The sequence below is a fragment of the Corvus moneduloides genome, chromosome 3, assembly GCF_009650955.1.
Source record: "Corvus moneduloides isolate bCorMon1 chromosome 3, bCorMon1.pri, whole genome shotgun sequence".
NCBI classification, from domain to species: domain Eukaryota; kingdom Metazoa; phylum Chordata; class Aves; order Passeriformes; family Corvidae; genus Corvus; species Corvus moneduloides.
The window spans coordinates 55175814-55203437 of record NC_045478.1 but is presented as its reverse complement, the minus strand read 5'-3'; the positions used below and the strand labels follow the sequence as shown (position 1 = coordinate 55203437).

At 40.6% G+C, this 27624-nt stretch overlaps 1 protein-coding gene across 2 annotated transcripts in view; it reads right to left on the bottom strand.

The window, feature by feature from the left end:
• The window catches only part of NKAIN2 (sodium/potassium transporting ATPase interacting 2), a 533209-nt gene that overhangs the window by 8240 nt on the left and 497345 nt on the right, over window positions 1–27624 (bottom strand). For both annotated transcript variants that reach the window (XR_004238721.1, XM_032101601.1), the window contains exons 5-6: window positions 22953–23013; window positions 4389–4470 (exon numbers count right to left, since the gene is read on the bottom strand). Coding sequence is in view for 1 of the 2 variants with exons in the window: in XM_032101601.1 (XP_031957492.1) it covers window positions 4389–4470; window positions 22953–23013 (143 nt within the window). In the remaining variant the exon portion in view is untranslated. The remainder of the gene's footprint in view (window positions 1–4388; window positions 4471–22952; window positions 23014–27624) is intronic.

The window sequence follows — 27624 nt, the reverse complement described above, 5'->3', positions numbered from 1 at the left end:
AAAAATCCCATTTATAACAGGTAGATAAATGTCACCATAAGAATTCTTCCCCAAAACACCAGTGTTTTATCTAAAACATATTTTTAAATTGAGTATAATTTTCACTTCAAAAAGTAAACTGACTTAAATGAAATATGAAATTGGAAAAGGTGATAAGAAAACTGTGTCTAGAATTCAAAGCCTAAAGCATAGAGAAAAAAACACCGAAGTGAGCCTGAATCTAATAATTCTAGAATATTAAAGGTAGCAACAACCAGAGATAGTAACTTCAATTAACTACCCAGACATAATATTTCTTTTTCAGAAACCAAGATTTTTCTTTTCCTTAGGTATCCTGTTCATTTAGAGTACTTTTGCATAACTGATGAAATACCACACAAAGCAACTGTGTGTTTAAGCTGAATTAGAATGTTCTTAAAAGTAGAGCTTGATTGATATCACAAATAAAAAGTAATAAATCTTCAGATAAAATAGTCCTGACACAATAGAAATGTAAATATGAGAAGCCTGAATAAATCAGTATAATTATTTGCATGTGTAAGTTGGTGTAGGTTCAATATAACCTCCACATTAACAAAATGAAGTACTAACTTTAGCACACAGGAGGAAACTGGTTACAAAACAGTATGTCTTAACAGTTAGCAATTACTAAATCCAGTATTCCTTCAGGATAATAATTAAATAGTGCATGTATAAAGGAGTTAAAATTGATTTAAATCCCTTGGATGCAAAACCGTCTGACTTCCAAAGAAATAAAAGTTTCTGTTGATGGACTTCTGTTCACTAAATCAACTCACATCAGCAAGCAGTACGTGGATAATGACTGAGGCCTAACACAAAATTCTGTGTGTCTTTAAGATTTGTATATGAATTCTGTATATGAATCGATCTGGTAAATATATAAGGGCTTTTGTGTTCTCTATTACTGAACTACATGTTGGAATTTGTATTTTGAAAGAATCTGAACAACTATTAGAAGCTGATATTGTTTTGGTGAGCTCTTCAAAGAGGAGGCCATATGTTCTCCTTCCCTTTTGCATCATACCCAGCACACCACAGCATGGAGAATGAATTGCTGTTGTGCCTCTGCATACAGTTAGCAATCAGATGATTTAAAGGCAACTGTCTCCAATTTCTCTCATAAATCCAGAGCTCCATATGAGATGTGCCCAGTGTGAGTCTGAATAGGAGAGGACGCAGTGGCGGCGACAAGCGATCTCTGTATTTTCTTGATCTTTTTCAGGAATTGATGCTTAATATATGGAATGCTTGTATATTCATGCTTAAGAGATGGAATGATGCTTAATGTATCTTCTGCTGCCTATGGATTCAAAGACATTTTGTAGCAATTTATAAAGTTGTGGAAATAGTTATTTCAATACAGATATATGAACATAAATGGGTATAGTTGTACCCTGGAGGGACATGATTATAGTGGTAAGAGCATGGCAATGGACTCTGTAAAGCAGAAAGTCCTCTCCTCTCCTCTCCTCTCCTCTCCTCTCCTCTCCTCTCCTCTCCTCTCCTCTCCTCTCCTCTCCTCTCCTCTCCTCTCCTCTCCTCTCCTCTCCTCTCCTCTCCTCTCCTCTCCTCTCCTCTCCTCTCCTCTCCTCTCCTCTCCTCTCCTCTCCTCTCCTCTCCTCTCCTCTCCTCTCCTCTCCTCTCCTCTCCTCTCCTCTCCTCTCCTCTCCTCTCCTCTCCTCTCCTCTCCTCTCCTCTCCTCTCCTCTCCTCTCCTCTCCTCTCCTCTCCTCTCCTCTCCTCTCCTCTCCTCTCCTCTCCTCTCCTATCTCCTCTCCTCTCCTCTCCTCTCCTCTCCTCTCCTCTCCTCTCCTCTCCTCTCCTCTCCTCTCCTCTCCTCTCCTCTCCTCTCCTCTCCTCTCCTCTCCTCTCCTCTCCTCTCCTCTCCTCTCCTCTCCTCTCCTCTCCTCTCCTCTCCTCTCCTCTCCTCTCCTCTCCTCTCCTCTCCTCTCCTCTCCTATCTCCTCTCCTCTCCTCTCCTCTCCTCTCCTCTCCTCTCCTCTCCTCTCCTCTCCTCTCCTCTCCTCTCCTCTCCTCTCCTCTCCTCTCCTCTCCTCTCCTCTCCTCTCCTCTCCTCTCCTCTCCTCTCCTCTCCTCTCCTCTCCTCTCCTCTCCTCTCCTCTCCTCTCCTCTCCTCTCCTCTCCTCTCCTCTCCTCTCCTCTCTCCTCTCCTCTCCTCTCCTCTCCTCTCCTCCTAAATCGAATAATTCTTGTCTATTACACATACTCCGGAGGTGTTGAGCATTATAAACTGGAGGTGATACTAGCCAGAGAATAACATAAAGCCCTGTTTGTTCTGTTTTTTTCTTTTCTTGAATACTGTGAAGGCTTACATTGATGATCTTTGGCGAGCAAGCTCCGTAGGGAACCAAACCTTTCCTCCCAACCAATAAAGCTTTAAAATATCAAGTATGGCCTGCTGTTACCATATCAGCATGTTTTGATTTCTAATACATAATATTGCTGTAAATAGTGCTACAAGCAGATCAAACCTTGACTTGATTAACTTGACATTCAAATTTGTCACTCCACTACCTAATGGACTGCCTACATTTACAGAGGAACTGCAGTGTGAATACATATGCATGTGTTCCTGGTGTGCCGCAGCTGTAAATAAAGAAAGGTATTACTAAATGCTGTAAAAGCTTCTTAAGGACAGATTGTAGCAACCCTAGAGAAATCTGTCAAATACTATACAGTCAGAGGGAAACATGAAGTGTCTTTGTTTGACTGTGGCTGGGACATAGCAATACTTTTGTGGGTTGATTGGACAAAATGTCAACTCACATTCTGATTTCTGTCTCTCAGTTAAGACAACAAAATCACCTCTACTCCAGTGAGAATGCAGCATTGAAATAAGACAGAACACTGTTTACATGGATTAATCATCTATCTCTTCATCTCAGCTACAAGATTAAAAATATTGCCTTCTTTTTTTTTCCCCCACAGATCTAGCTTTCTTTCCAGTCAGTGTGATGATGCACAGTAAGTGCAATCTGCAGTTCTAGAGGAAACACCGAGAGCATAAAGAGAATGGGATAATAGCTAAAGGGCTCCATATGTTGATGACAAGGTATACTGAGAAAGAGATAGGATTAGCATTGTTCTAAGTACCTATGTACCTCATATAATACTACAAAGGAAATAACGTTTTCTAAATGCATAGTACTGTGCCAAAAGTGCAGGTGAAAAACCTGTACTTGAGCACAGACAGATGGGAAGCTGAAGTTAAGACGACATTGGAGATATGCACTATTGTAATTTGAGATTATTAAAAAGCTCCTAGCAAAACTCCTGAAGGGCCCAGTTCTAAACACCACCACAGAACAGATTGTACCACTGATAAAGGAGTAAGTGCGAGCTCCGTGCAAAAATACACTAATCTATTAGCAGACTTGCTTCCACTAATCAGAAGAAATGAAATTGCATTTGAAGGTGAATGGAATTGTGTGTTGGGATGGCTATTGTGTGCTTGAATTTAGTTCTTCTCCTCAAAAAAGATGTTCAGAAGAGAAACAAAGGAAAAAAGTAAATGTTGCCTCTTTATGAGCTGTTTGGTGCTGTGCTTTTAGCGTGCAGGCCATTGATGGCAAATAAAAAATATTCCAAAAGCCTGCAGCAGTGAGGTAAGATTTATCTGGGCAGTCAGGACTGTTCTGAATTTCAGTTGGCATCAGTACAAGAAATATTTGGAGAACGATTATTCCTGGACTGGTCTATGGTTGTATGTCAGCTCTAGTGTGAATATACTCCAGTTGTGTGTATGAGCTGAGATTTGATTCCCCATTTAATTCCCAAAAATATCAGACTGCACTCTAAGATGGAGTTGTCACTCACTGGTTAGGTAAAATACTGTCTTCTATTCAAACTAATTTTAAAAGCCATATGTTGTTTGCTTTGGCATTTTTAAACGTGGAAACTGGAAATGAGGTACAGAGGTGGCTTGGTGAACAGATGCTCTGGTAAGACAAATGCTAAATGCATCCACTAAATTAGCAAGTTTATGAACTTTTGATAAAACTTAATAAAAATCCACTTTTTCGCAACCAAGACTTGTCATATCTGGACAGTGTTTTTTTTGCACTGAATTGTCACTGTCTCTGAGTGAAACCTGCTTGAATGAAAATAGGGAAAAATCAGGTGAGAGCTGGATGCTGTTTGAACAACTGTGACACATGATATCTTGCCCTATGAAATCATTATAATTCAACACAAGAGTAATGTTGCTGCTTAAGTGTAGCTTGAATTCAGTCCATCAAAAAAGGCTTCTGCCTATTGTGAATTTTTAAGTCATGCCATCTTTCAGCTTAATGATCCTTTAATATCAGGCTGCCACTCTGCCAAATATCCTAGAAGTTAAGTACTTACATATACATGGGCTGTAGCTGTAAATGAGATGTCTTCTGTGGACCTTGATAGCCGTAAGAGTCAAATCCACCTATGAAATCAACTGAAAGGGGACAAATTGCTCACATTAGCAACATCCTTTTAGAACTGATAGGCACTATCATTAAGAACCACCCAGCACACAGATTATTTTTGACAGGTCCCCTAATAATCTGTTAAAATTAGACCAGCTAATTGGGAAGATACAGAAAAACAGTTAAAAAGTAAGGAAAGGCAAAGTACCCTCTTTTTTTTTTCTTTACTTTTAAAATCAATTCAATTTTAAAACCACATAAAAACAGTAAAGGATTTATAACAGCCATCTGTCCACCAGGAATAAGCACACATCCCTCTTTTTCAAGTAGACCACCTCACTAATACAAAACAATATGCTACTCGGACATTACAAATGCTGAAAACCATTTATTTATTGGCATGAATGCATTGCTTCTGACTGCGATTACTGTGTCTGGCTTGCTGTCATGGCTCAGTAGAGGATGTAGAGGAGGGAGTACATTGATCCAACTCTGTCTGAGAGGCAGAAGTTTCTCTGATTCCCTGCTTTGACTTTGGGTTGAAATGCATGAACAGAGAGTTGGAACAATTTATCTGAGCTTCAGAGATGAAACTTCACAGATGTAAGGAAACCTGCATTTCTCTCAAGATGCTGAAGGTCTGCAGGAAGGTTGTAGGGTATTCCTGATGGCCTTCTTATGTTTGTTTTAAACAATTTCCAGGAAAATTCAATCTCATCTGAGACCAAAACCCTATTTCTCTGCTATAACACTTTCTTTGCACAGGTAAAAGGGTACCCTTTGCTGCCTTTGTCCCAGGAGACTTAACTATTGGCTTATAGGGGTTATTTGGGGGCAGTTCTTGTCCCTGAAATATTGTCTCTTACATCACAGAAGTGAACTTGACTTTACTTTGATAGAAAAGGGCCAAAGAGTTCAGGTATAGAAGTGCATTTTTCACACATCTGGGCACTGCTACTGACAGACTGGCTCTGTGTACATTAAAAGAAAAAAAAAAAAAAAAAGGTTATAGACAACAATTTTTTGTGGCTCCAAAATGTAGTAACAGTCACAAACAAACAAAAAAAGTAAGTTTACATGGTTTGAGAACTTCCACAGTGGTTGGACTCCTTAACACTTGTATTTATAAGGTTGTTTTAGTACTAAGGTACCCCTCAATATGTGCCACACTTAGTCACACTTATCAATGCAGTTTCACCCATTCCAGACATGTTACAAAAAATTAAATTCTTGTACCCCTCTATCCACCATTTACTCTGCAAGCAAAGAGCCACCAAAACACTAGACTGGCTGGGTACAGTATGTCTCCATTACAATTGCACACATGCTGAACCTGTCACCAAGTCATTCTTTGCTGGCAAGAATGGCCCCTGCAGAAATAATTTAGTCAGCTCTGTGCACTGTGGCAGCATTATGTATACTCCTCTCCCAGAAAGATGTGTTACTGAATTAATCCCTGACATCTCTAATGAAGGAGGTTCTATAGCCTCTCTGCATTGCTTTTCCCTGTGCCTAATTTCCCAATGTCTAATTTAAATATAATTTCCTGCAAATTAACTACTTATCTACATTTTGGCCTGTTCTCTCTATGGATATGAAGAAAAATGAGCCATTTTTTTCTCTTATAGCTGCTTTTAAGCCTTTTAAAAAATTATTTCATGCTATCCATTGTTTTCAGGTTTAAGAAAACCTAGTTATTTCAAATTTTTCTCACAGCTCATGTTTTCCAAGCCTCTACATTTCAAAGCCTGAAGATCCTTCCTCAGTTTACTTATGCTTTTCTTACAGTGGAGTGCACAAATCAGGACTAACTGGGACAACTGCCATATAGTCTTCTGTGCATTACCTGAAATAACTCAGTAGGATTTGGAGTTTTGTATGTTTGGTTTGTTTTTTTCATCTTGTTTTTGTTGTTCTTGTTTTGTGTCATTTGGGTTTGGTTTTCAATTTCTTTTTTCAACAGCATCATAAAAATGCCTAATAATCAGATCTTTATTTTTGTGTTTTGACACTAAGTGTAGCCTAGCCAAGTAGTCCATATTTTATTTGAAGATGATTGATTCTTCCCCACAGGAGCTCTTTTGCACTTGCCTGTACTGAATTTCACCTTCTTGATTTCAAGCCACTTCTCAAGATTATTTTGACTTCTAATCGTATCTTCACAAGTGCTTGTACCCTTCCCAGTCTGGTTTAATCTTAGATTTTTACAAACATTGTCTCTTCTATCCTCATTTTTCTTAACCAAAATAATGAAGAGAACTATTTCCCTAGCTGAGGTACCAGTGGGATCTCATCTGAAATGTCCCATCTGCTTTATAGCTACATTTCAAATGCAGATTGAAACAATTCTGCACTCAACCTATGCATCCGGACAGTACTTCCCTGCCCTTCTTACAAACCTTTTATAGTGTCAAAATCTTGCTAAAATCAAGATAAATACCGTGTGTTGCTTTCTAGTTAATCACTGTCTGTAAGCATCAGAATACCTTTATCAAAATGTGATCATGTCTTTGGGAGCATACTAAATTTACAGGCACAGAATGAAGGATATTGTTTATTGAAGTGCTAGGCTGGGAGGAAACATCCCCCTCTATTCAAATACAAAGATTGCAGAAGAAAGAATGGGCATATGTTTGCTGTGGGTATGGCTTGTTGTTTGCTTGCCCAGTTTTCTTTTCCTTTTGTTACTCTTGGTCCCTGACAACACAAGTCAGAAAATACCTGTGTTGGATTATCTCACTGTTGTCAACCCATGTTGCTTTAGGGATATTGCCTATACTCATTTGTGCAGCTTAGCATTTCTTCTGTACTTTCCTAGAGCCTTCAAGCAATCTTTAAATCATTATTAGTAGGCTGTAGGCATAGACACTCTACTTTGCAGATGTGGGGCAAAAGGTCTTCAGGGTTGTTTTCAGAAAGCTAAACCAATGTGTTAAGAAAAAGATTTCTTTGAGCAAAATGATTTTGTGTGGGCACGAGGGAAAGATGTGCGCTGAATGTCTCTTCGTGCATTGTGGCTTTGCCCTGTTGCACAGAGCAAGGACAGAGTGTTAACAAGCCAGATTGTCAAGTGACAAACAAAGCAAGGTTGTAGAGACATTTCTGTGTTCAGCTCACTGTAGAAGTTCCCATGTGTGTAACCAAATGATGGCAGGGCAGAGATTACTACCATGGCCTCACTATAGACCAACAATGGCTTCTTACAGGCAACAACAAGCTTCGTAAGGGAGGTGAAGGGAGGTAATAGAAAGTGAACTCCAGTACAAAAGGATTTCATCAATTTCTTTGTAGCAAAGTTTCTTCATGGCGGCTGCTTCTCAGCACCGCAAGCCCTGTGGTGTCTGGACTATGCAAAAATCTCCCTGTGGACTCTGAACCAGTTTCTTAAAGCATGCACCAGGCTGCCCTTTCTGCAGGCATTTTGTCCTGGCTGTGCCTTAAAGGTCACTAAAAGTGTCATACAACTGATACGTTCCTGGCAGCCATAACATCAGATGAATAAAACAAGGCTCATTAGCTGAATCAGTACAGAGGCTTCCATCCTTAGCCTCACACATCAAACACTTTTTTGACCATTCTGTTTTACATTCATCTTACATGTCACTGTTATCACAAGTGGCTCATATCATGTTTCACTTTAGTAAACATACATGTGAACATATAAACAAACAGAATCCCATTCCTTTTGTGGTGAGTTGACCCTGGATGAACATCTGTTGCCCACCAAAGCCACTCTGTTGCTCCCCTCCTCAGCTGAACAGGAGAGAGAAAATATAACAAAATGTTCATGGGTCCAGATAGACACAGGGAGAGATCATTCAGCAATTACCATCACAGGAAAAATAGCTTTGAATTATTACCAAAGAAGAACAGTATAATGAGAATAGAACCAAATATTAAACCTTCGTCCCAGGCGTAACTTAACTCCTGATTCTCTGCTTCCTCCACCCCAGTGACATAAGGGAATGAGGAATGGGTGTTGTGGTCAGTTCATCACACCTCTCTGCTGCTCCCTCCTCCTCAGGGGGAGGACTCCTCACATGTTTCCTCTGCTCCAGTGTGGGGTCCCTCTTATGGGAGATAGTCCTCTGTAAACTTCTCCAATCTGAATCCTTCCCACGGGCTACAATTCTTCATGAGCTGCTCCAGTGGGTCCCTTCCTTGGGCCGCAGTCCTTCAGGAACAGCCTGCTCCAGCAGGTGTCCCCCACAGGGTCACAAGTCCTGCCAGCAAACCTGCTCTGGTGTGGGCTCCTCTCTCCACGGGTCCACAGATCCTGCCAGGAGCCCGTTCCAGCGCAGGCTGACAGAGGGGCAGGGCCTCCTATGGGCACCCACCTGCTCTGCCGTGGGGTCCTCCAGGGGCTGCTGGTGGATCTCTGCTCCCCCATGGACCTCCATGGGCTGCAGGGGCACAGCTGCCGCACCATGGTCTGCACCAGGGCCTGCAGGGGAATCTCTGCTCTGGTGCATGGAGCACCTCCTCCTCCTTCTTTGCTGACCTTGGTGTCTGCAGAGTTGCTCTCAGTCATTCCTCTCTCACAGTTGCAGCTGCACAGTAACCTTTTCCCCTTCTTAAATCTGTTATCCCAGAGGCACTACCACCATAGCTGATGGGCTCAGCCTCTGAGGGCAGTGGGTCCATCTTGGAGCTGTCTGGCATTGGCTTCATCAGACACAGGAGAATCTTCTAGCAGCTCCTCACAGAAGCCACCTCTGTAGCCCCCTCAAAACCTGGCCATGCAAATGCACCTTTGAAATATTTTATCCTGAAATTTTTATTTTCCTAGCTGGACTTGAATAGGATAATAGCAGTACTACTTATCTGTAAAATGTGTTATAAAAAATTCATATTATTTTCTTCTTTTGCCTGGGCTAAGGGTCTTGTCAGACATATGACTGTTGTTACAAGTGTAACACAGACAGGACATATGGCTCAAAATAGGGACATATTTTTTATCAATAAGCACCCACAGGGATGCAAAATTTCAGCCTCTGCTCATGGTCAGAGTACCCACTGTTTCTGGTGTACATCAGGACAGGATAAGAGGCATAAATGAATTTCTCATTTTTCATTTCTGGAAGTCTGAGGTATATAGAAGAACCATTAAAATGTGATGCACAAAAAAAGACCCCATTATCATGGATTTGATATGGAAGAAATTTCTTTTTAGAAAGTTCACAGTGAGAAAAATTAAAGCTGTTGAAATCAACAGATGGACAAAGAGAAAGGATTGAGTATGGAAAAAAACCAACATCTTCCTGTAGAAAGCAAAAAGAAAGATTCTTAAAAGAAACCAGAAAACTAGACACTATTCTACTTATAGAAATTTTTCTCTGTAAGATATAAATACAGAAGCACAAAGATTCAGGTCCTCTAATAAATATGTTGATAACTCCAGTGACTTCTATGAAGGAGTGGTAGTTTACATTAGCTTAGGATCCAACCCAAAAAATTGCTTAGGGCATATGTTTATAGAAATGTGACTGACACTATGAATTTCCTTGCATTTTAGTAGGCATGCAAAAATCAATGCAGACTAGATATGAAAAGATACAGAGTTTAGGAATGGGGAAGGGGATGAATTGCTTTATCTGCAAACAAAATGAAAGGGAAAGATTGGAAAATTCCCAATTGGCCAACCTGGAACTTGCAGTATGGATGACAACCTGACTGGTTTCAAACCCTCTTCTTTGTTAATTTGCTACTACTGTTTGTTTTGCTGATTATCTCATCCCTAACCTTGGTGCACGAGGATCTGCCTCTCACTGTGGTGAATCTACTGCCAGCACTCAACCCTGTCTTCATCATCACATCCATTTCCTGCCCGTGGCTCCTTCTTTAAAAGTGAAAATGCCTTTGGTAGTAATTCTGTATTAAGGGTGACTTCTCTACTGACTCCTCTCTTTTCTTTCACTTCATCTCCCGTATGAAGTAGTTTGTCTCCTCCAGTTCTATTAGTTCTATTCCAGAGACACCCAACCATCTCCTCATTTGCTTCACTGCCCCCATCTTCAGTCACTGCTCTGCACATAACTGTTCAATTTTTTGTGCAAACAAAATGATAAAGTAGCACTCCTTTCTTCAGCTTGACAGCCTTTTTCACTCCTTTTTCACATACTATTTGTTTCCCTTTCTCTCTTACTACAGTCACAAGAATTTTGTTCCATAAAACTTCTGCTTGTCCCAGTGACACACTCTTGATCTCTCTCTCTTTTTTTTTTTTGCATTTCCTTCCCAATAAAAATACATGCAAATTCTTTTTATAAAAATAATTTAAAAATTGACTCCATCCTTATCCCTGCTTGTCCCAGCCTTCCCCCTCCAACCCCTCTCAATGATTTCAGGCAGTTTCTGGAGCTACTTTTCTCCTCTTCTTTAGGAATTTTTCTTCCATCTTGTATTCTGTCCTTTGCGTGCAGCTGGAACTGCAGTCCGATCACCTCTTCCCATTCAAATTTAGGCCCATAGAGTCCTCTCTGTGGCCATCCAGCCACCTTTCATGCATTTGCTGCTCTCTTTTTCCTGAAACTTGCCTTGCTGGGCTCCTTTGTCTCTTCTGCTTGTGCTCACCTTCCTCCTGTTATCATTCATCTCCTTTCTTTGAGGTTCTCTCTCCGTCATGCTCCTGGAGTCCAGTGAGCAGTAACCTCTGCATTTTACTTTTCTCCCACTCCTGGTCTGGCTAATTGCACTCACAAACACAAATTCTGCTGTCATCAGCTCTCTGAGGTGTCACAGATTACCTGGCTCAGGCTCACTCTGCTCCTCCTATACAAATTTAAATCCGAGCTTCTCTCTGTGATATTTACTCATGGATAATTAAACATCAGTTCCAGTTCTGCCTGGCTAAAACCAGAACTCTCAGCTGCTCCTCCCTAACCTTCTCTGCTGTCTCTCAGAATGAACTTGTGTCCTCAAGTCTGTCTTATACTTGAGGATATAAGTTTGATGTCAACTCTGTTGTGGGCTGTGCAGGATTTAATTTCTGAAGATTATTTTTGCATAGTGAAGAAGAAGACTCTTCTACCTGTTGACACAGCTGTAACATTTACTCAGGGCTCCCAGCGTTAGACATGACAATTGTTCCTTTTTTATTCTTGAACTCACCAAATGTGGAGTTAAGCTGCAGGACTCACCTTTTTGTTTAGGTTACTCTTCTCTGCATCCTTCTACTGATTTAACCTTCTATATTACATCTAGTATGAACTAAATTTTCTTACATTTAAAGCCTTTTGTAGAGACTTGACATCAATCTCTCCTCCTTTCAGGCCTAAAAGCTAAATTCTGCTCTCATGCCACCAGCTTGACCTCCATGCCTGTCAGATTTCCAAACTCTTGTCTCTCCTTGTGAGAATGTCTTTGCAAACAGTTCTCTCATTCTTTTCCCTAAAATTCTTCTTTGCTCTGTTGACAATAATTAGGTTTTCTGTGCCCTTACACTCCTGTCTACTTCAATGAATAATATTTGCTCACAGTTTCTTTGTGCTCACTTTCTGCCTGTACCCATCAGTTGCCTGTTGTCTAACATGCAAATTGCTAGCTCCAAGAAATTGGTCTGGTGTTCACATTTGTACAGTGCTTGGCATTATGGTAGTCCTTAAATATATTCATGAACCTAAGGCACTAAAATAATACAAAAAAATTAGAATTACCCATGACAAAGATGATACCTTTTAAAAGAAAAGAGCTAATGACCAGGGAAGTGTATGTGCATGTGCTCATGGATGCTCCTTGTATGTACATGCCATGACTGGACATATTTCCTGTGTGGTATAGCAGAGAGACAACACATGGTGTTCGTATGCTACACGTGACCTGTGAGGTCTTAAATTTATATGAACTCTCTCCAGAGGCCAAAGACTTGGTTCCCTGTAGTCAGGCTTTTGAAGTGCTGGAATTAAGCTTCACTGCCACAGCAAGGCACTTCACTGCAGGTGTAGCTGGAAGGAAGGAGAAATGGCAAACAAACTACAGCTAATAACATCACTGAAAGCACTGCTGGTACAGAAGTGAGTCTGTGAGGCAAGAGAGAGCTGTGCACAAATAGTGGTAGCTAAAAACAGGCCAGATTGAGAAAAAACAAATAAATGGAAGGCAGTAAAATTAAGTTTGATTTTAAGGATTTTGGAAATGACATATGGGGCAAAAAGATAAAAGAACATATGGGGACACCTTTGCTCTTGCAGCTTTGCCAGTATCCTGCTACCCAGCTCTCTGTTTGGTGAAGACACTTCCAAATAATTCAGTTCTGCTGCCTTTTTATGCTGTGAGCATGGCCTGGTGGCTGTTCCACAATATAGCACACAGGAGGAGGTTTGCTTGAATATGATCTCCATAAAGTTTGTTTACAAGGCTAATCAAACATTATTGGTCTTTGTGCTGAGTACACAGTGATTTAGGCTCTCAAACCACAACATAGCCAAACACCAGGGAAGCATGGGGAAGGAGACATCTGCCAGCACATGAGGCTGTGCCCTTTGTGCTGTCACAGGAGGATGCAGTAATGGCATAAGGACTTGGACATGAGGTCCAGTTCTTGCGGTGCAATGAGCAGCATTTCTGCCAAACAGCCAGTAATGAAGGACCTGTGAGTGCTCTCAGCTCAGCCATTTGCAAGGTGAATATAAAATCTCAGATTTTAAGCTGCAACCTCATGGCATTTCTGAGCTCTACAATGGCCACTGGAGCTGCAAAGGGAAACCCTTACATAAATTTTGATGGAGCTTCTCAGCTCAGATTATGCCCCACTGCCAGTATTTTCATGCTGTTTACTTGTATAATAATCAAAATTACTCAGTAATTTTTTGCTTCACAGGGTCTTGTCCTCCACTTTCTTCTCTTATTGTGTTTCTTGTTGGTATAAGGCAGCATCTTCTTCTGCCTCTGTTTCTGCTGATCTCCTGGCTGAGCCTTTGATCAGCCCTTCTGAGACAAGATATAGGACTGGGAAGGCACTCAGGTTTGTGAAGTCTAATAAACATCACCTGGTGTTTCTCCCCTCACAGAAATATGGGCAAGGATTTCTGCCTGTTGCTCTCTATAATTAGGACCAAGCAGGCATGCAGATACTGCATTCCAGGTGAATCCAGCTCATGGTTGTACCCAGCAGAAAATACCAAGGTAAATGATGCTGTGGGTCCAGAAATTAGACAAGTCACAATTTGTCTCGGATTCTGAGGTGGAGAAGGTATCTGGTCAGTAGCGGATCCTTGGAGCATGACATAAGGAATACCATGCTCTGGAGCAAGGCCTCTGCAAGGCAGGGCTAGCCAACAGCGGGAACCACGTTGAGAGGATGGGAATCAAGGTCCTTGCTGAGCAGAAAGGAGCCAGGATGAAAGCAGCCAGGAATAACCAAGCAAGGGCTGGGAGGCATGAGCAAGTCTTCAGTAGTTGAAGGCAGGAACTGGGACGAGGGATAAAGCAGGCAGGAACAAGGACCAGAGGCCAGGAGGAAACAGCTGGAGCATAGCTGCAGTGATGAGAAATACTGGACTGAAATGGCCAGCACTCCTTTTTATACCTGACAAATATACAGCAAGCCACCTGTCAGCCTGTGCACCTGGAAATAGGGTTGCTGCCTGACCTCTGCAAGGCTTTGCAAGGTTTGTCTCCAAACTTGCAAAGAGGCTTGTCTGATGCTCAGTAAAGAAAAGCCCGTAAAAGACCTTCGCTCAGCTAAGAGAACAAGAGAACAATAACAAGGTAAGAGAACAATAATAGTCTGAACAATACATAATTTTTCTAAACTGGACAGACCTGAACATTGCTGGATAATAGCCATTTGCTTTCAAATTTTCATCCCAAGTGCTGAGCAAAAAAATACAGCCCTGCAATATAGTTTTTGACCAACAAATTATTCTAAGAATTAAATGTGTGGTAGACTGAATTATTGTAGAAGTTATCAAATGAGTCATTAGTAAAAATTGTTCTTAGCCAGAACACTTCTAGGGGCAAGCAATAAAGAGAAGAAAAAGAAAAAAAGGAGGAAAAAGAAAATGCCTGGGGCAGTGGCCTCCAAGTGTGACTGCCACACTAATAAATTAGAAAAAGAGTCATTAGTAGGTGCAACAAAGTGGAGAATTAAGGCCCAAATCTATGAAAGTTAACAATCCAAAGCTAATGAAGATCTATCTAGATATTTGAAAGGAAAAGTAATAAGGAAAACTTTAACAGGAGTCATGCTGATAAAAATAATTTAGTACAAAGCTATGTTTATGGCATGGAGGAAACTGCAAGGAGCTCACACTGGCTATCTCAGCAGGAAGGACACTAAGGCTGTGGGCAGGTGTCCTTCTCAGGGCCACTGGAAATAATTAGTCTGGTCCACCTGCAGCAGCTTGTCACCATTCCTCTCAAAGACTCTGCTATCTGTCAGCCTGGAGTGAGCTTGGATGGCCAGAACCTGCCATGCTCCACCAACCCATTTTGGCTGAAACCCTAAGGAGCAGCCAGCTGCCTTTGAAGGGTGGAACACCAGGGTGGGGAAGGGGGACGGCAGCCCCACATGGCCACCTGCAGGCTGTTCCTCTGTGGGATCCAAGCTGCCTCTCCTTTGGGGGATGAAGGAGGAGATGCTCCCCATTGGAGGACCTCCTTTCAAAGCCATCCCTTCATGTTCAGTGCAAAGTAGCAGGAAAGGACTGATGTTGAAATGGAATCTTTCACCAGCACCAGAACAAAACATTCCTGAAAGTATTTTCATGCAATTTTCAGCTTGTGGAGAGTTTCAGATTTTGCTATTTTTTTTCTGATTTTGAATATGAGCTTTGTCTATTTTTCAATGTCAAAACATTTCCATGTCCAGGAAAACCACGCCCTATTCAGCTACATCAACAACCTGACCATCTCTTCAAATGATCTGTAGCTTTTTTTTGTCAGAACCATGACTAGTTACTACCTCATGTCTGCTACTGGCTTGACACAACTGCCTGGGACATTGTTTCATGGTCTGAATGCCTTTGTGTTCCTCTCCTGAAACAAATAATTCGTGACGAGTAATATTTTCATGACGGTTCGGTATGAAACATATCTTTCTTCAAAAAACCAGATGTTAGTGGTTCATTCCTTTTTGACATGTGCAGATCTTTTCCAACACTTATGCAATGTCATTCTTGCAGAGATACAAATTGTGTAGTCTATAGTTAAAAAAAATTATGTAAGGTAAGTATATTTCCCTGGCTGTTACAATGCATTGATTTTATTAAGCAGTATTGATTTGTGATGAGCTGCTGGAAAGGAAATGTTACTTCTTTCAAGCTTTATATTATATTATTTAGACATTTTTAAACTTGGGCCTGACAATCCCCACCGGAGGTGGTGATGGATGCAAGGGGAGTGGCAGGGAAGACAAGTGAGGGAGAAAAGAAATTAGCATAGATGAAGCCAGCAATGCCACCATTTTCCCCTGTGTGATTTTATTTATATATTTGTCTCACATCACAAGCCTGTCTCCTAGGGATACCTTGAACATCAGCTTCATTAGTTACGAAGGCAGCAATCCATAACCAATTTTCTTTTCATGTCAAGCTTGTTCATGTATAAACCCAGCCTTTTTGTTGGAAACATTTGCAATTAATCCCACAAACAAAGAAAATGCAAATCATACAGTCTACCCTAAGCAACCCTTCTGACTGAAGGCCCTGACCACCATCTATTATACACTAAAATGAATTGAAATTCCCACTTTGAGTCTAACCTAATTTTCTAGTGATAATAGGCATGGATTCCCAGAAGCATTCTATGCACCTAGATAGTAACATCCTAATTTCCCTTCCTGGTAAATGTTTTAAATAAGATTTTAGCACCAAAGGAAATTAACCTTTAAATTAATTGTGATTATAAAATGCCATCACTGATTTTGTCTTCAGACTAATTACTTGCTATTATTTAAACAAACTGCACCTCCTCAGAGCTTTTAAGTTTGTTTCTCTTTGCAGTGCTGTGCCAAATGATCACAGAGCAGGCTGTGTAATATCTGGCAAGCCCTCTGACACCTTGGACTGCTTAGGTCCATTTGCATCTCAAATGCAGCTGGTTTCACTTGTCATATCTTCCTGCCATAAACTTGTTCCCCTGTGCTTCAGCCTCGCACTCTGCAGCTCAGACATTTTCAGCCTGTGCCTTGGAAGCAGCGAGCACACCTTAGGGGATGAAGATTGCCTGTGCTCTGTGCCGAGGAGAATAAGATGCTCAACACCAGCCTTCTGCTCTGTGAGGGGCCCCCTCCAGGACAGGACATGACTGGAAATAATAACACAGGAACCAGCTATTGATTTGTGTGAAAGATTGATGCTGTACAGGCATCTCAGGGAATTTCCTAAATGTTCCTGGTGGCACAGTGGCTCTCCAAGGCAGCTCTCCTTAGGATGACAAACATGAAGTAGCACCAGGGGATTTCAAAGGCTTCTCTTCCTCCACACTTCTATCAGCATCCTGACAGTCAAAAGCATCCCATTTTCCTCCCCCTGGTTTACTTCATGTAGCAGTCACCACACTAAATGAAACAAGTAAGTGGAAAAAGCTTCTAATTGAGCTGCAGGCTGTAAATTGGAGAGCGCAGCTGAGCAAAAACAAGCTGAAGCTTCAAATCTGTAGCGTGTTCATTGCATTCCCATTCACAATGACCTGTTCAACAGTTTGGAGAACAACTGTGTTTTGAATATTGTCTTTTTTTTGTTCCTATTATAATTTGTTGCTGTGCTGCCACTGCAGACAGCCTAGGCTGTCCCTAGCCCTAACCAAACAAGTTAGACCAGTGATTCACTCTGCTGTGAGAGAGATGTTTGCCACAGGGCAGATTGCTCTTTGGAGTTACATCCCTGCCTCCACTAACTGTGGTGGAAATCTTGATTGTTAGTTTAAGCTGCAGGCCTACTTTCATGTGGCTGTAGGAGTGTGAGATGGATGCAACCTGTGACAGCATGGAAAAGGTGAAGATGGAATCACTGGTGTTCTCCAGAGAAAGACTCAGGACACTCTACACAAATGGTAGGTGCAAAGCTAACAAAGTGTATAGCTGAGGTATTGATCTCCTTTTCTCAGGAGGCTGTTTTATAAAACCTTTCTTGGTTCACACATAGCTGGACACTTTCAGGAAGAAAAGACCACTGTGGGAAACTAAATACAGCAAGACCTCTTGTGGTTAAGGAAGTCCATGAACAGCAAATTACTGTCAAGAATTTCTGGGAACCGCAAACTTGGGATGGGAAACAAAGAAGCAGAATTAATACTCGAATGTTTGCTACCAGTTTCTCTTTCTCTTTGTTTTAGAGACGTTTTAAGCAGGAATGGAAGCTGAGGTATTATTTCTCTGTAATGTCTCGCTAAGCAGATTGTGAAAAGCATTTGGCACAGAAATAAAGCGATACCTGAGCATATTCTGCACTTCAATAGTGCCTTTCATCCCAGAAGCTCAGAGTTATGAAGCAACATGCCTGTGGGTTTGTCCCCTGTCATTATTTCTCATTTTAAATATGGGAAATAGAAGTATGGAGAGGTTAAATAACCTGCCCAAAGGTGAAAGGCTGCCTGTGACAGAGATAAAACAAAGTTTTTTTTCTATCTATTCCATATGCATGTCAAAATTTCACATCTCTCACATAAAATGAATTTAATATTGTCTTTTAAAAGAAAATCTTTGTCATCACCTTTGTATTTCCCAGGTCAGGCCTAGGATCCCAGAAAGGATTATTGTTTAGCACCAAGTTTATTGGCACATTACTGCACATAATACTGTATTACTCACGAGAAGATATTTCCTGTCTGGGGTACTGTCTTCCTGAACCTTTTCAGTAATTCAAATGGGATCTTGAATTCAAATTTTTATTGGAGGGGGAGGAGTGAAATAATTTTAAAGGGTTATATAGAGCTTTACTTCTGTGCCAGACATCTCCAATAGCAAGGTTCCAGGGAATATGCAGCAAAAATCTGGATACAGTTGCAATTTCTTTTGCTTTGCAGTTTAACTGGAAAAAATGCCAGAAGAAAAGAAGAGAGTGTATGTGCAAGTCAGATCCCTGCTAGCATTAGATGGTGCAAAGGTTGTACCTCACGGTACTCAAAGGAACAGTCAGAGAGGCTGTATTTGTTCCCTGATTGCCTTGCCATTGTGTAATAGTAGGTAAAGCTATTTCTGCTCCCTCTCTGGGTCAGCAAGAGAGAGTTCTAGGTTAGGATTTTACTGTGGGACACAGACTAGAGATTTTCTCTTAGCTGGACTTCATTCCCAGTCAAAACTGTAGCTCTAATAAAAAACCAGTCTCCTTACCCTCAACAGAACCTACAAGGTGAGTTCAGAATTCCCGTTTCAGTAACCCAGGTTTCCTTCTTAATTGCTTGGAGACAAAAAGCCCTGGGAGGATGCTGTTTGACTGCTTACATTCCAGTATTTTCCACAAAATGTCTATATAGTTAATAAAGTGTTCAAAAATACACTGAATTTTCTTTAAGGCAGTAGCAGCTTATAGCAGGGAGCCAAATTGCTAGTGAGCAAATGCACATTAAATGAACATTTTGATATTATTAAAAATAATGTGCAGCCTTTGAAAAGCGCAGGCCTAATATGATTTTGGAAGACAAATGAGGAGCTCCAATAAGTTCACAGCCATTGAATGCCTCCAAGTAATGGCTGTTGCTGACATTTTCATGTTTTATTTTTAATTGCTGCAGCTAATAATGCTAATGAGGTAAGAATGGCAATGGCTTAGGCATTCCAATGGCAGTGGTGAAGAGGAGGGCGTGCAGTTGGCAACAGCGCTGCTGGCCACCCATCCTCCCTCATCGTTCCCAGAAAAAGACCTGAGGCACTCCGACCCTCAGAGCTCCTCCTTCTTATACAGCCATAGGGAAAATGATGCAGAATGAGCATTTGGGAGTGGGAAACCTCCACTGAGAGAAGCAGCCATGGAAAAGCCACTCTTGTCTGCCCCTTGGACATGGGTGCCGCAGTTTGACTCTGGTGCACCCAGTGTTAGAGCACTTCTGGTACTGTAGCAGGAGGGAAAGCAACTTCCTCTTTAATCCTCGGTGCAGAATTAACCCAAAGCAGATTGTTCTCATGAAAGGTACCACAGACTTGCGCTTCGATTTAGGGGGCCTGCAGCTGGATTTATTTGGTGTGTGAGTAATTAAAACCTCTAGACTTGCTGATTCAGTCCTAGTTATGACCATGATTTGATCACTGTATTGTTCCCTTCCTAATCCTTTAGTGAGGTTAGAGCAGGTTAATCTTAGTGAAAGGTTTGCTTTAATTCTACCCTAGCTCATTTGTTCTCTTAATAAAATCTGCATAAAGAATGGAGAAATAGTAATTCTTTCAGCTTGTTCCAATTACTCTGAGAGCAAAGCTAATTCAGCTGAAGCAGCTTAAGAGCAACTTGACTGTGTTTCTACAGCTGAGGCTCTGTGCCAGCAGAAGATGAGACACCTTCTATACTCCAGAGCAGTGTCAATATCTTCCTCTGTTTAAAATCTGGAACATGCCCATGTTTGGCTCTTGGACATCGCATGGCTTTTTCTCCAGTCTTGCTGCTCAGTACTGCCAGGTTCAGTGTTTCTGCCTCTTTTGCTCCTCTTTTGGACTGCTGTTGTTCCCATGGCCCATTAGCACAGCAGAAGAAAATGAATTGAGTTTATGGGTGTTCATTGTGTCCATCGTGAGAAACAAAAGACTGTTTCTGTTGGTTCTGTCTCATAGGAAAGGACTTGTGGCTAAATGACACTTTGGTATGATCCAGTGTGTTTATCCTTATGGCTCTCTCTATTTGTCTGTTAGGCATCCCATTTTTTTATAGGCATGAGTGATCCTGAAAGCCAGAGGTCTAGATTTCTCCTGTGATGTCTGTGATTACGGATGTGGGTAAGAAGATGACAATGTCCTTCTATTGTTCTTCATAGACCACTTTGGTGCTGGGGAAGCAGGGCAGTGTGGTTGTTGCTTTCTGGTGACTGTTTTTACCAGAGGATCTTTTGCAGTTGACACATTGTTAGCACACAGAGCGAACACCAGCTGCCAAATTTTATGGAAACACAAGACTGGCCTCACTCCTTATCAGGTGTGGATGCTAAATAGGGGTTGGGGGTAGCACAGTAAAGCTTTTTTCTCCTATGCTAGATGCCCAGCAGCTTTGGAGGACGGAATACACTGTGAATAGGAGAGGGACCTTCATCCCTGTGTCACAGAGTTTGCTCCATAGCAACAGGCAGGAGTGAGGATCTGGAAAAGTGGAAGAAGAGCCTATGGAAAGAGAAACACATCTAGGGGATCTGGAGCTATCTCAGATCAAAGACTCTGTGCAAGAAGCTCTAGCAATGAATCTGGGACATATTCCACTTTTCCTGAAAGCCTTTCTCCTTAGCATTCACTTGGTCTGCATGAGATGACCCCACCTGTGAATATATGGAGAAAGTCAGGCTTAGGCATCTTCCTCTGGAGTACAAATACTAAATAACGTGACAGCCATAAGCCATACACTTCTCAGAAGAACACAATAGATGGATGAGTTGCCAAAAGGGATGGAAAAGGTGAGAAAATGTATCTAAGAAAATGAAATAATTTTATATTAAACCTGAGCAGGGGGTATTTGTACAGACTGCAGGCCCTGGCTGTCACAATGAACACTTGGTACATGGCAGAGTGGATGTCTGAGCAGAGAGAGAACTAGAATCATTCTTACTTGCTGCTTCATGAGGCCTCTCAGTAGAAACTAAAGCTGTTTTAATTTTATGATACTTTGAGGGGCCAAATCCAATCTGAGCATTATTACACTGTTGGCACAACTCAGCCGCAGAATTTCCTTTTTCCTTTTTTGCCAGTCAAGCTTCCAAACCTCACCAGAGGGGAAGCTGCAGCACCTGAGCTTGTGCTGGCTGTATTGCACTGGGAGGGGATTCACCCTAGTACCTCAGAGAGGTGCTTGCAGATGGGTGAGATGCTCTTTGACTGGATGAGGAGACCTGGCTGGGCTGTATGAACAAAGTAATAACAAAACCTAAATGACAAAAGTAATGACAAAATAGTCAAGGTGATGGCAAGAAAATGTTCAAAGAAACATGACAATCTGTGGTTTCTGAACAACAGGGAGCTCCTGCTGCAGTGAGAGGAAAACAATACCATATTGGCCATGGCACTTTGCTGCCAGGAATGCCGCCTTATGGACCATGAGAGAAATCTCTCAAACGTGCTCTGACTTCTGCACTTGGTTGGTCAGCCAAGTCTCAAATCCTTCCTCGTTTTTACTTTTATCATGCTCTAAAGCATTACAGAATAGTGAAAAAAAGATTTAAGCCCTTAAAAGAGAGGACAGAACAGTATTAAATGGGATTTCATTTTGGGGGACAAGGAATAGCTCTCCTCCAGCCCTGTGGATTGTGAATGCACTTAACGGCAAAGCAGGAGAAAGTACATATGACTGGGTATGTCCCTGAACAGACAGGTCTATTTGTGACACATCCCTGCTCCACACAGCTGTCCCAAACCCTTTGTACTCTTTATACCTTCCTCACCTCCACAGAAACACAAAGACAACTGAAATAAGCATAGTTAAAACGACCTCCAAAGTGTGGTGGTTTGATTTCAGCATTAAATCTCCCCTTGATGGTTCACAGTGACACTGTATTGCCAATAGATTATAGGGTTGTAGCTATTTTCCACACAGGAGAACACACAAAGGAACCCCCGCCAGCCCTAGCAGTGCTCTCAATCAAATAAAAACCCTTTAGCTTCCTGTTGCAGAGCTCTCTCTAGGATTCATGTATATTTTATCAAAGTTACACGCAGTTCTGATACTTGTTTCTAAAGTGCTTTAGTATAAATCCCAAGCTGTACTGAAATGCTGCAGTGGCCCTTTTTAAAAAAAATCAAGGTTAGAGGAGAGAAAAAAGTGAGATGGCTTGACTCTACAGCATGCAATAAGAGAAAATTCTGCTCAACAGGCTTCTATTAATATAAATAAGCAGAAGAAACACAAACATACATCTATATGAAATCATTTCACTCCACGTAATTCTACCCTGGGAGCAGCAGGAACAGAGAAGAGCTCCACTGTTTCACCTCTCGTAAAGGAAGGTCCTGCGATGATCTAAAGCTATTTTTTTGCCAGAAGTGCTTTTACAAGCCAACATACATGCCAACACAAAAGAGCTATAACCTCAGTGGTAACCAATTACTCTGAAGACAGTTAATAACAGTCTGGAGTAAGGAAAAAAAAGCTTGTATTTACTAATTGGGATTTTTGTTGTTTTTTTTTTTTAAAGCTAAGCCATGAGATAAAGAATTGCAATGATCTTTCCAGAAGAAAGGCATATGTAATTTTTAACCAGAATTTCATTACTCCTTTGTCTCTCAGATATTTCCAAATTTTAGACCAAGAAGGATGCATGGAAAACATGATCTATTTATGGTATAATAAGGCATTTAGGTTGAAGTCAGCAAGAACCAGCATAGTGGAGAGGTGATTTAGAAAAAATAAAGAATTAATTTTGTATGAAATAAAGCTTTAGTACTTACAGCTGTCCTCTTCTTCGGTAATACACTTCACAACATAACAGGCATAGATGAAGCCTGCCAGCTGAAACAAAATATAATAGTGTTAGCTGTAAGATGGATACCATAGAGAAACAAGAGATGGCTTTAGAAGAGCACAACAGAAACAGAAATAACAAAATTCAACAGACTTTATTTGATAAGGTAAAGATAATTCTCCACAATAGTTTAATAATTTTAATTAGAAATAGTCAGGGCAATTCTACATCTTTCTTGAAAAACACATCCTTCAATAAAACGTCCAAAAAATGATCAAAATCTTTCCAATACCTAGTTGACTTCTTTTTGATTATTGAAAAAATAGAAAAGTGAATGCGTGTTTGGATGGATGAGATTTTAGCAACTGAAAATGTAAATATTTCTGTCAAAATCAGATTTTCTATCCAACAGAACCTGGCCCTCTAGCAGAACTTTTTTAAAAATCAGAACTGTGCCAACTAAACCAAGGACAAATTCAGTGCACTTGTAAACCAGCTTTATAATGATATTTTATCAGTTGAAATTAGGGCTATGAATTAATGGAACTTGTTCCCATATCTGCAATAGTCCCCAAGCCTCATGACATATCAGTTTGGATCGTCCTGGATGTGTTTACGTCAGCATCATACACAGCAGCTGGCAAATTTGTATCTTGCTCCCTTCAATCCTCTCTGCAGAGCATGCCCAGAATTGAATTGTAAACAGAAGCAATGGGATGTAAAGAAAATGAAAATCTGGGGTGGTTCTTGAAGTACCTCCTGAAAAAAATGATAATAAAAAAAGGAATAAATGGCCAATATCACACATGAAACAGGCCAAGTATCATGTCAGTCAGCTGCTGGTCCCTCCAATGAGATCTGTTGTTGCTAAGAAGTTACACCAGAAGTAACAGAACAAATACCGGAGCAGCAGCACGTGTCACATGCTGCGTGCTTTACACAACTTCCCTTACATGTAGGTCTGGAGAGTTTTTTCTACTAAATCACAATAAACCATTTTTCTTCTTTTAGCTCGTCACTGAAATTTGCATGGTAGGATGTCAAAAGAATTCCATTTGTTTGATCTCTGTGTAGTGAAAGTGAGCCGTGTTGCCGAAATGTGTTACTCTGCACAATTCACCCCACAGAGATATTTTCATGAGCTGCGAACCCATCTGTACACTTTGAGAATTTGTTCTTTATACAGTTAGTAAAAATGCCTAGAGGCTTCAGCCAGCACTGAGCTCTTTGTGAATGGTGCAAAACCCATAATCTCCGGCTGAGGGAGATGATGATCTTAACTTCTGTTTGAGTAATCAGTGGGTTGGACAGCAGAAAAAGTGAAACTTGAGAGACCATGTATTATGAATGCTGGTAAGTGAAAATGGATTTTTTTTCATTAATCCAAGGCACATGTACAATCACTTCAATACTGTGGGTTCTTACCCATATATAAATATTACCCATATATAAACTAAATGCAAAAAAATCCATTCTATTTCCTAGTACCTTCATACCTGAGGCAGTGACTATGCCTAGTTTATTCCAGCTCTTACACTAATATTCCTGGATTTTCTGTCAGTTTCCTATGTAGAAATCTACCCACACGCACAAATGCTATCTTCTAACATCTGTATGGGTAAGAGATGGCAAAAGGGGAAAAAAAAAGGTCAGACTCAAGGGTTTCGTGAAGAGAACAAGACCTGATTTGGAGATCACACTGAAGCCAGCATAAGTGTTGCCTGCTATCTGCTGAAATTCCTGTTGGGAGCCCAGAAGCTGCATTACAACGGAACTAAACCATTATTTTGTCATTTATTATAAATCTGCCTTATAGTGCTGCTGGGAAGATTTTACACCTGGGAAGGATGAAATATTCACTGCTGGACACAAAGAACGCACTGTACCAAGAAGTGGCATCAGCTAATATCAGCATTTCATCTCTCCTTTATTGGACCACTCTTCTCTTTCATTTCTTGGCTTCAAGACAGAGGGCTAATTTGCTCCACTGACTTATGCCCTGCATAACCCCATTGACTTCAATGACATTACTTGAGGTTTAATTCAGCAACGAATTAGGCCCAGAAAGGTTGCTCATAAATGATTCCATTCTTGGATGTGAACCTTGGCTTAATAGTTTCTGTGTTCTCTTTTTACAGACCATCAGATCCAAGATAGCTGAATGGTTACATCTCTAGCAGGCTTCTATGGTAATCCTTTTCTTGTACTACTGTTCAATACTTTACTATCTTCCAAACCACCACAAGTTCATGTGTATTAACTGAACTTATCTTACAAAGCAGAGCAAACAAACTGTATCACAAATGGTGTTTATAACTGATCTTTTAATTGTATTCAGTTACATCGCTTAAATCTCCAGGGAACTCCTTTGATATATAAGCAAATCCTACAGCATTTCATCAGATGAGCTTGTTGATTAAAAGAATGCCTTAAAACTCAAATGGTTCTGATCTAAGTATGAATGTCAGGGTTTTTTTTCCCATGAGATAATCAGAGTTCACAAAAGAAGCCTCCCCTTCTCGCACATTTATCCAACCCTTTGCTTGGTAAACAAAATTATTTTGTTTTTATTTGAATCTCACATTAGTTTTTTCTTCTTTCTCTTTTTTTTTTTAGCCAAGCAATTTATCAGTTCTGATACAGTGGCAGCCATTTAAGATTTATCTTCTAATTGCATCAGCAGCAGTGGGCACATGCTGCGAGCTGAGGCTCAGAACTAAAAAGTGGCAGTTTTCACTTTGATGATGCTCAAGGACCTGAGCCCGTGGTTGCTGCAGAGGTCTCTGGGATAGAGATAAGGAAAATGTTTCCATCCCTGTGGACTAGGACTTCCAAAAGAAAGGTACAGCTTGTCTACGCACATAGCAAAGACTTCCTGGGCACTTAAGACAACTAAAATTGTTAATGAATTCCCACATGGATGGAGGGGTCTCCCAAAATTTTCCACCTTTGTTATAGTGCAAGATGCACTTCTTTGACCTTTCCTCTCTGAGAAAAACACACCACAATGTACCTTTGTATCACAAAAGGTATCCAAAAAACCCCAACAAATCCAAACAAAACATTGAATACACTCCTCACCCTGGAGAAGAATATGAGAGAAGGAACCAAACCAAAGCAAATGATAGGAGTTAGTCACATCGCTTAATAAATTCATGAGAAATCCTCAAACACAGCAGTGTTTGAGTGCTCAGTGCAGTATGAGAATTACACAGAGCAGAGTCTTTCTGATTCAGCATCTCTAAAAGATTTTTGTCTTATATGAGAAGGAAGGAAATGAGTCCTCAGGGATAAAGAAGAGAAGGGACCTGACTGTCTCAGAAAATCAGTTTAAAACTAGAAAAGTTAGCTTGAAAAATCTTGTTGCTTTGCATCCCTACCTATTTTTTTTCTTAATTAACTGAACTATGTTATTTATAAAGTGATAAAAAGAAATAGGTGCAATAAGCAGAAGATCATTTCTGGATCCCAGACCCATGAAGATTAGGTGTCTACATCTGTCCCATTCACATTTTAATGCTGTAGTATGGGCCTCTAGAGGAGAAGGAACCATTAACAACATCCCTGCTCATTTATACATATAGTGATTAGTGAATGCACATTTTTATGAACCTCATTTTCTGCAGCTTGAAAAAATCTGCTCTTTATATCTTTCCCTGATATGTCCATATGAGAGTGTAAATGAATACTGCTCTTTCTAAAAGTGACACATTATCCATGCCTGCACCAGCACCCTGCATGTACTTTGATGGCATCTGATGACCTTAATTTTATAAACAATGATCTCAAGCATTTAATAATTTTATTTGGTTTTGGATTTTTTTTAATCTATATGCATGTTGATAAAGCCATCTTTCCTTCTGTCAAGAAAAAAAAAGGAGACAGGCAAAGCCTGAAATAAATCACCAATAAAACAGCACTACTGAAGCTTTGGTAATAAGATTAATTACAAAATGAAGTTAATGTATTTTACCTTATTCTGGACATATAAGGCAAACAAAAAAGTAGATAGAATATTCCCCACCTAAGTCAACAATGTCCTGTTACACTGCTAAAGACTCTTAGCAGATCCTGAGTTTCTGTGAGTATACTTCCAGACTTGCTCAAAATGTCAAGTGCTGTGATCAAACTTAATCAGAATCAGTATTGATCAAAATCCTGTCTTGCTATTTTTTCTCATTTCTTTTATGGAGATGAATGTTTTTATCACTGCAAATAGCACCAGATTTGGGAAAAAAGCTATCATATAAAAAAACCATAAATGCTGGTCAAGGCCCCCACACTGCCCTTTTCTAAAGCAATATATATATAGGTAATTACTACAAGCTATGTTTATTAAGCTGAGAACTTGAAACAAAAGAGTAACAGCAAGGAGGAAACAAAAACTAAAAGTGGGTAAGATCTAATTGGGATAAGGTGGTGAGGAGAAGGTTTGAGATGAGGATTAATGAGTTAAGGGTTGTGGAAATAATACATAGTCTTGGTTTCATTGAATGAATATTTTTTATTCTATAACTGTACTTGGTCTAGAGGAATGAACCTTAGACTTAAAAACCACAAACCTATTGGGTTTTCCTACGGACAAATGTTTCAGTATCTTCTGAAACAGCTGAGGCTTGTGCCTTTACTTTTCATTATTAAATTTTCACAGGTTTCTA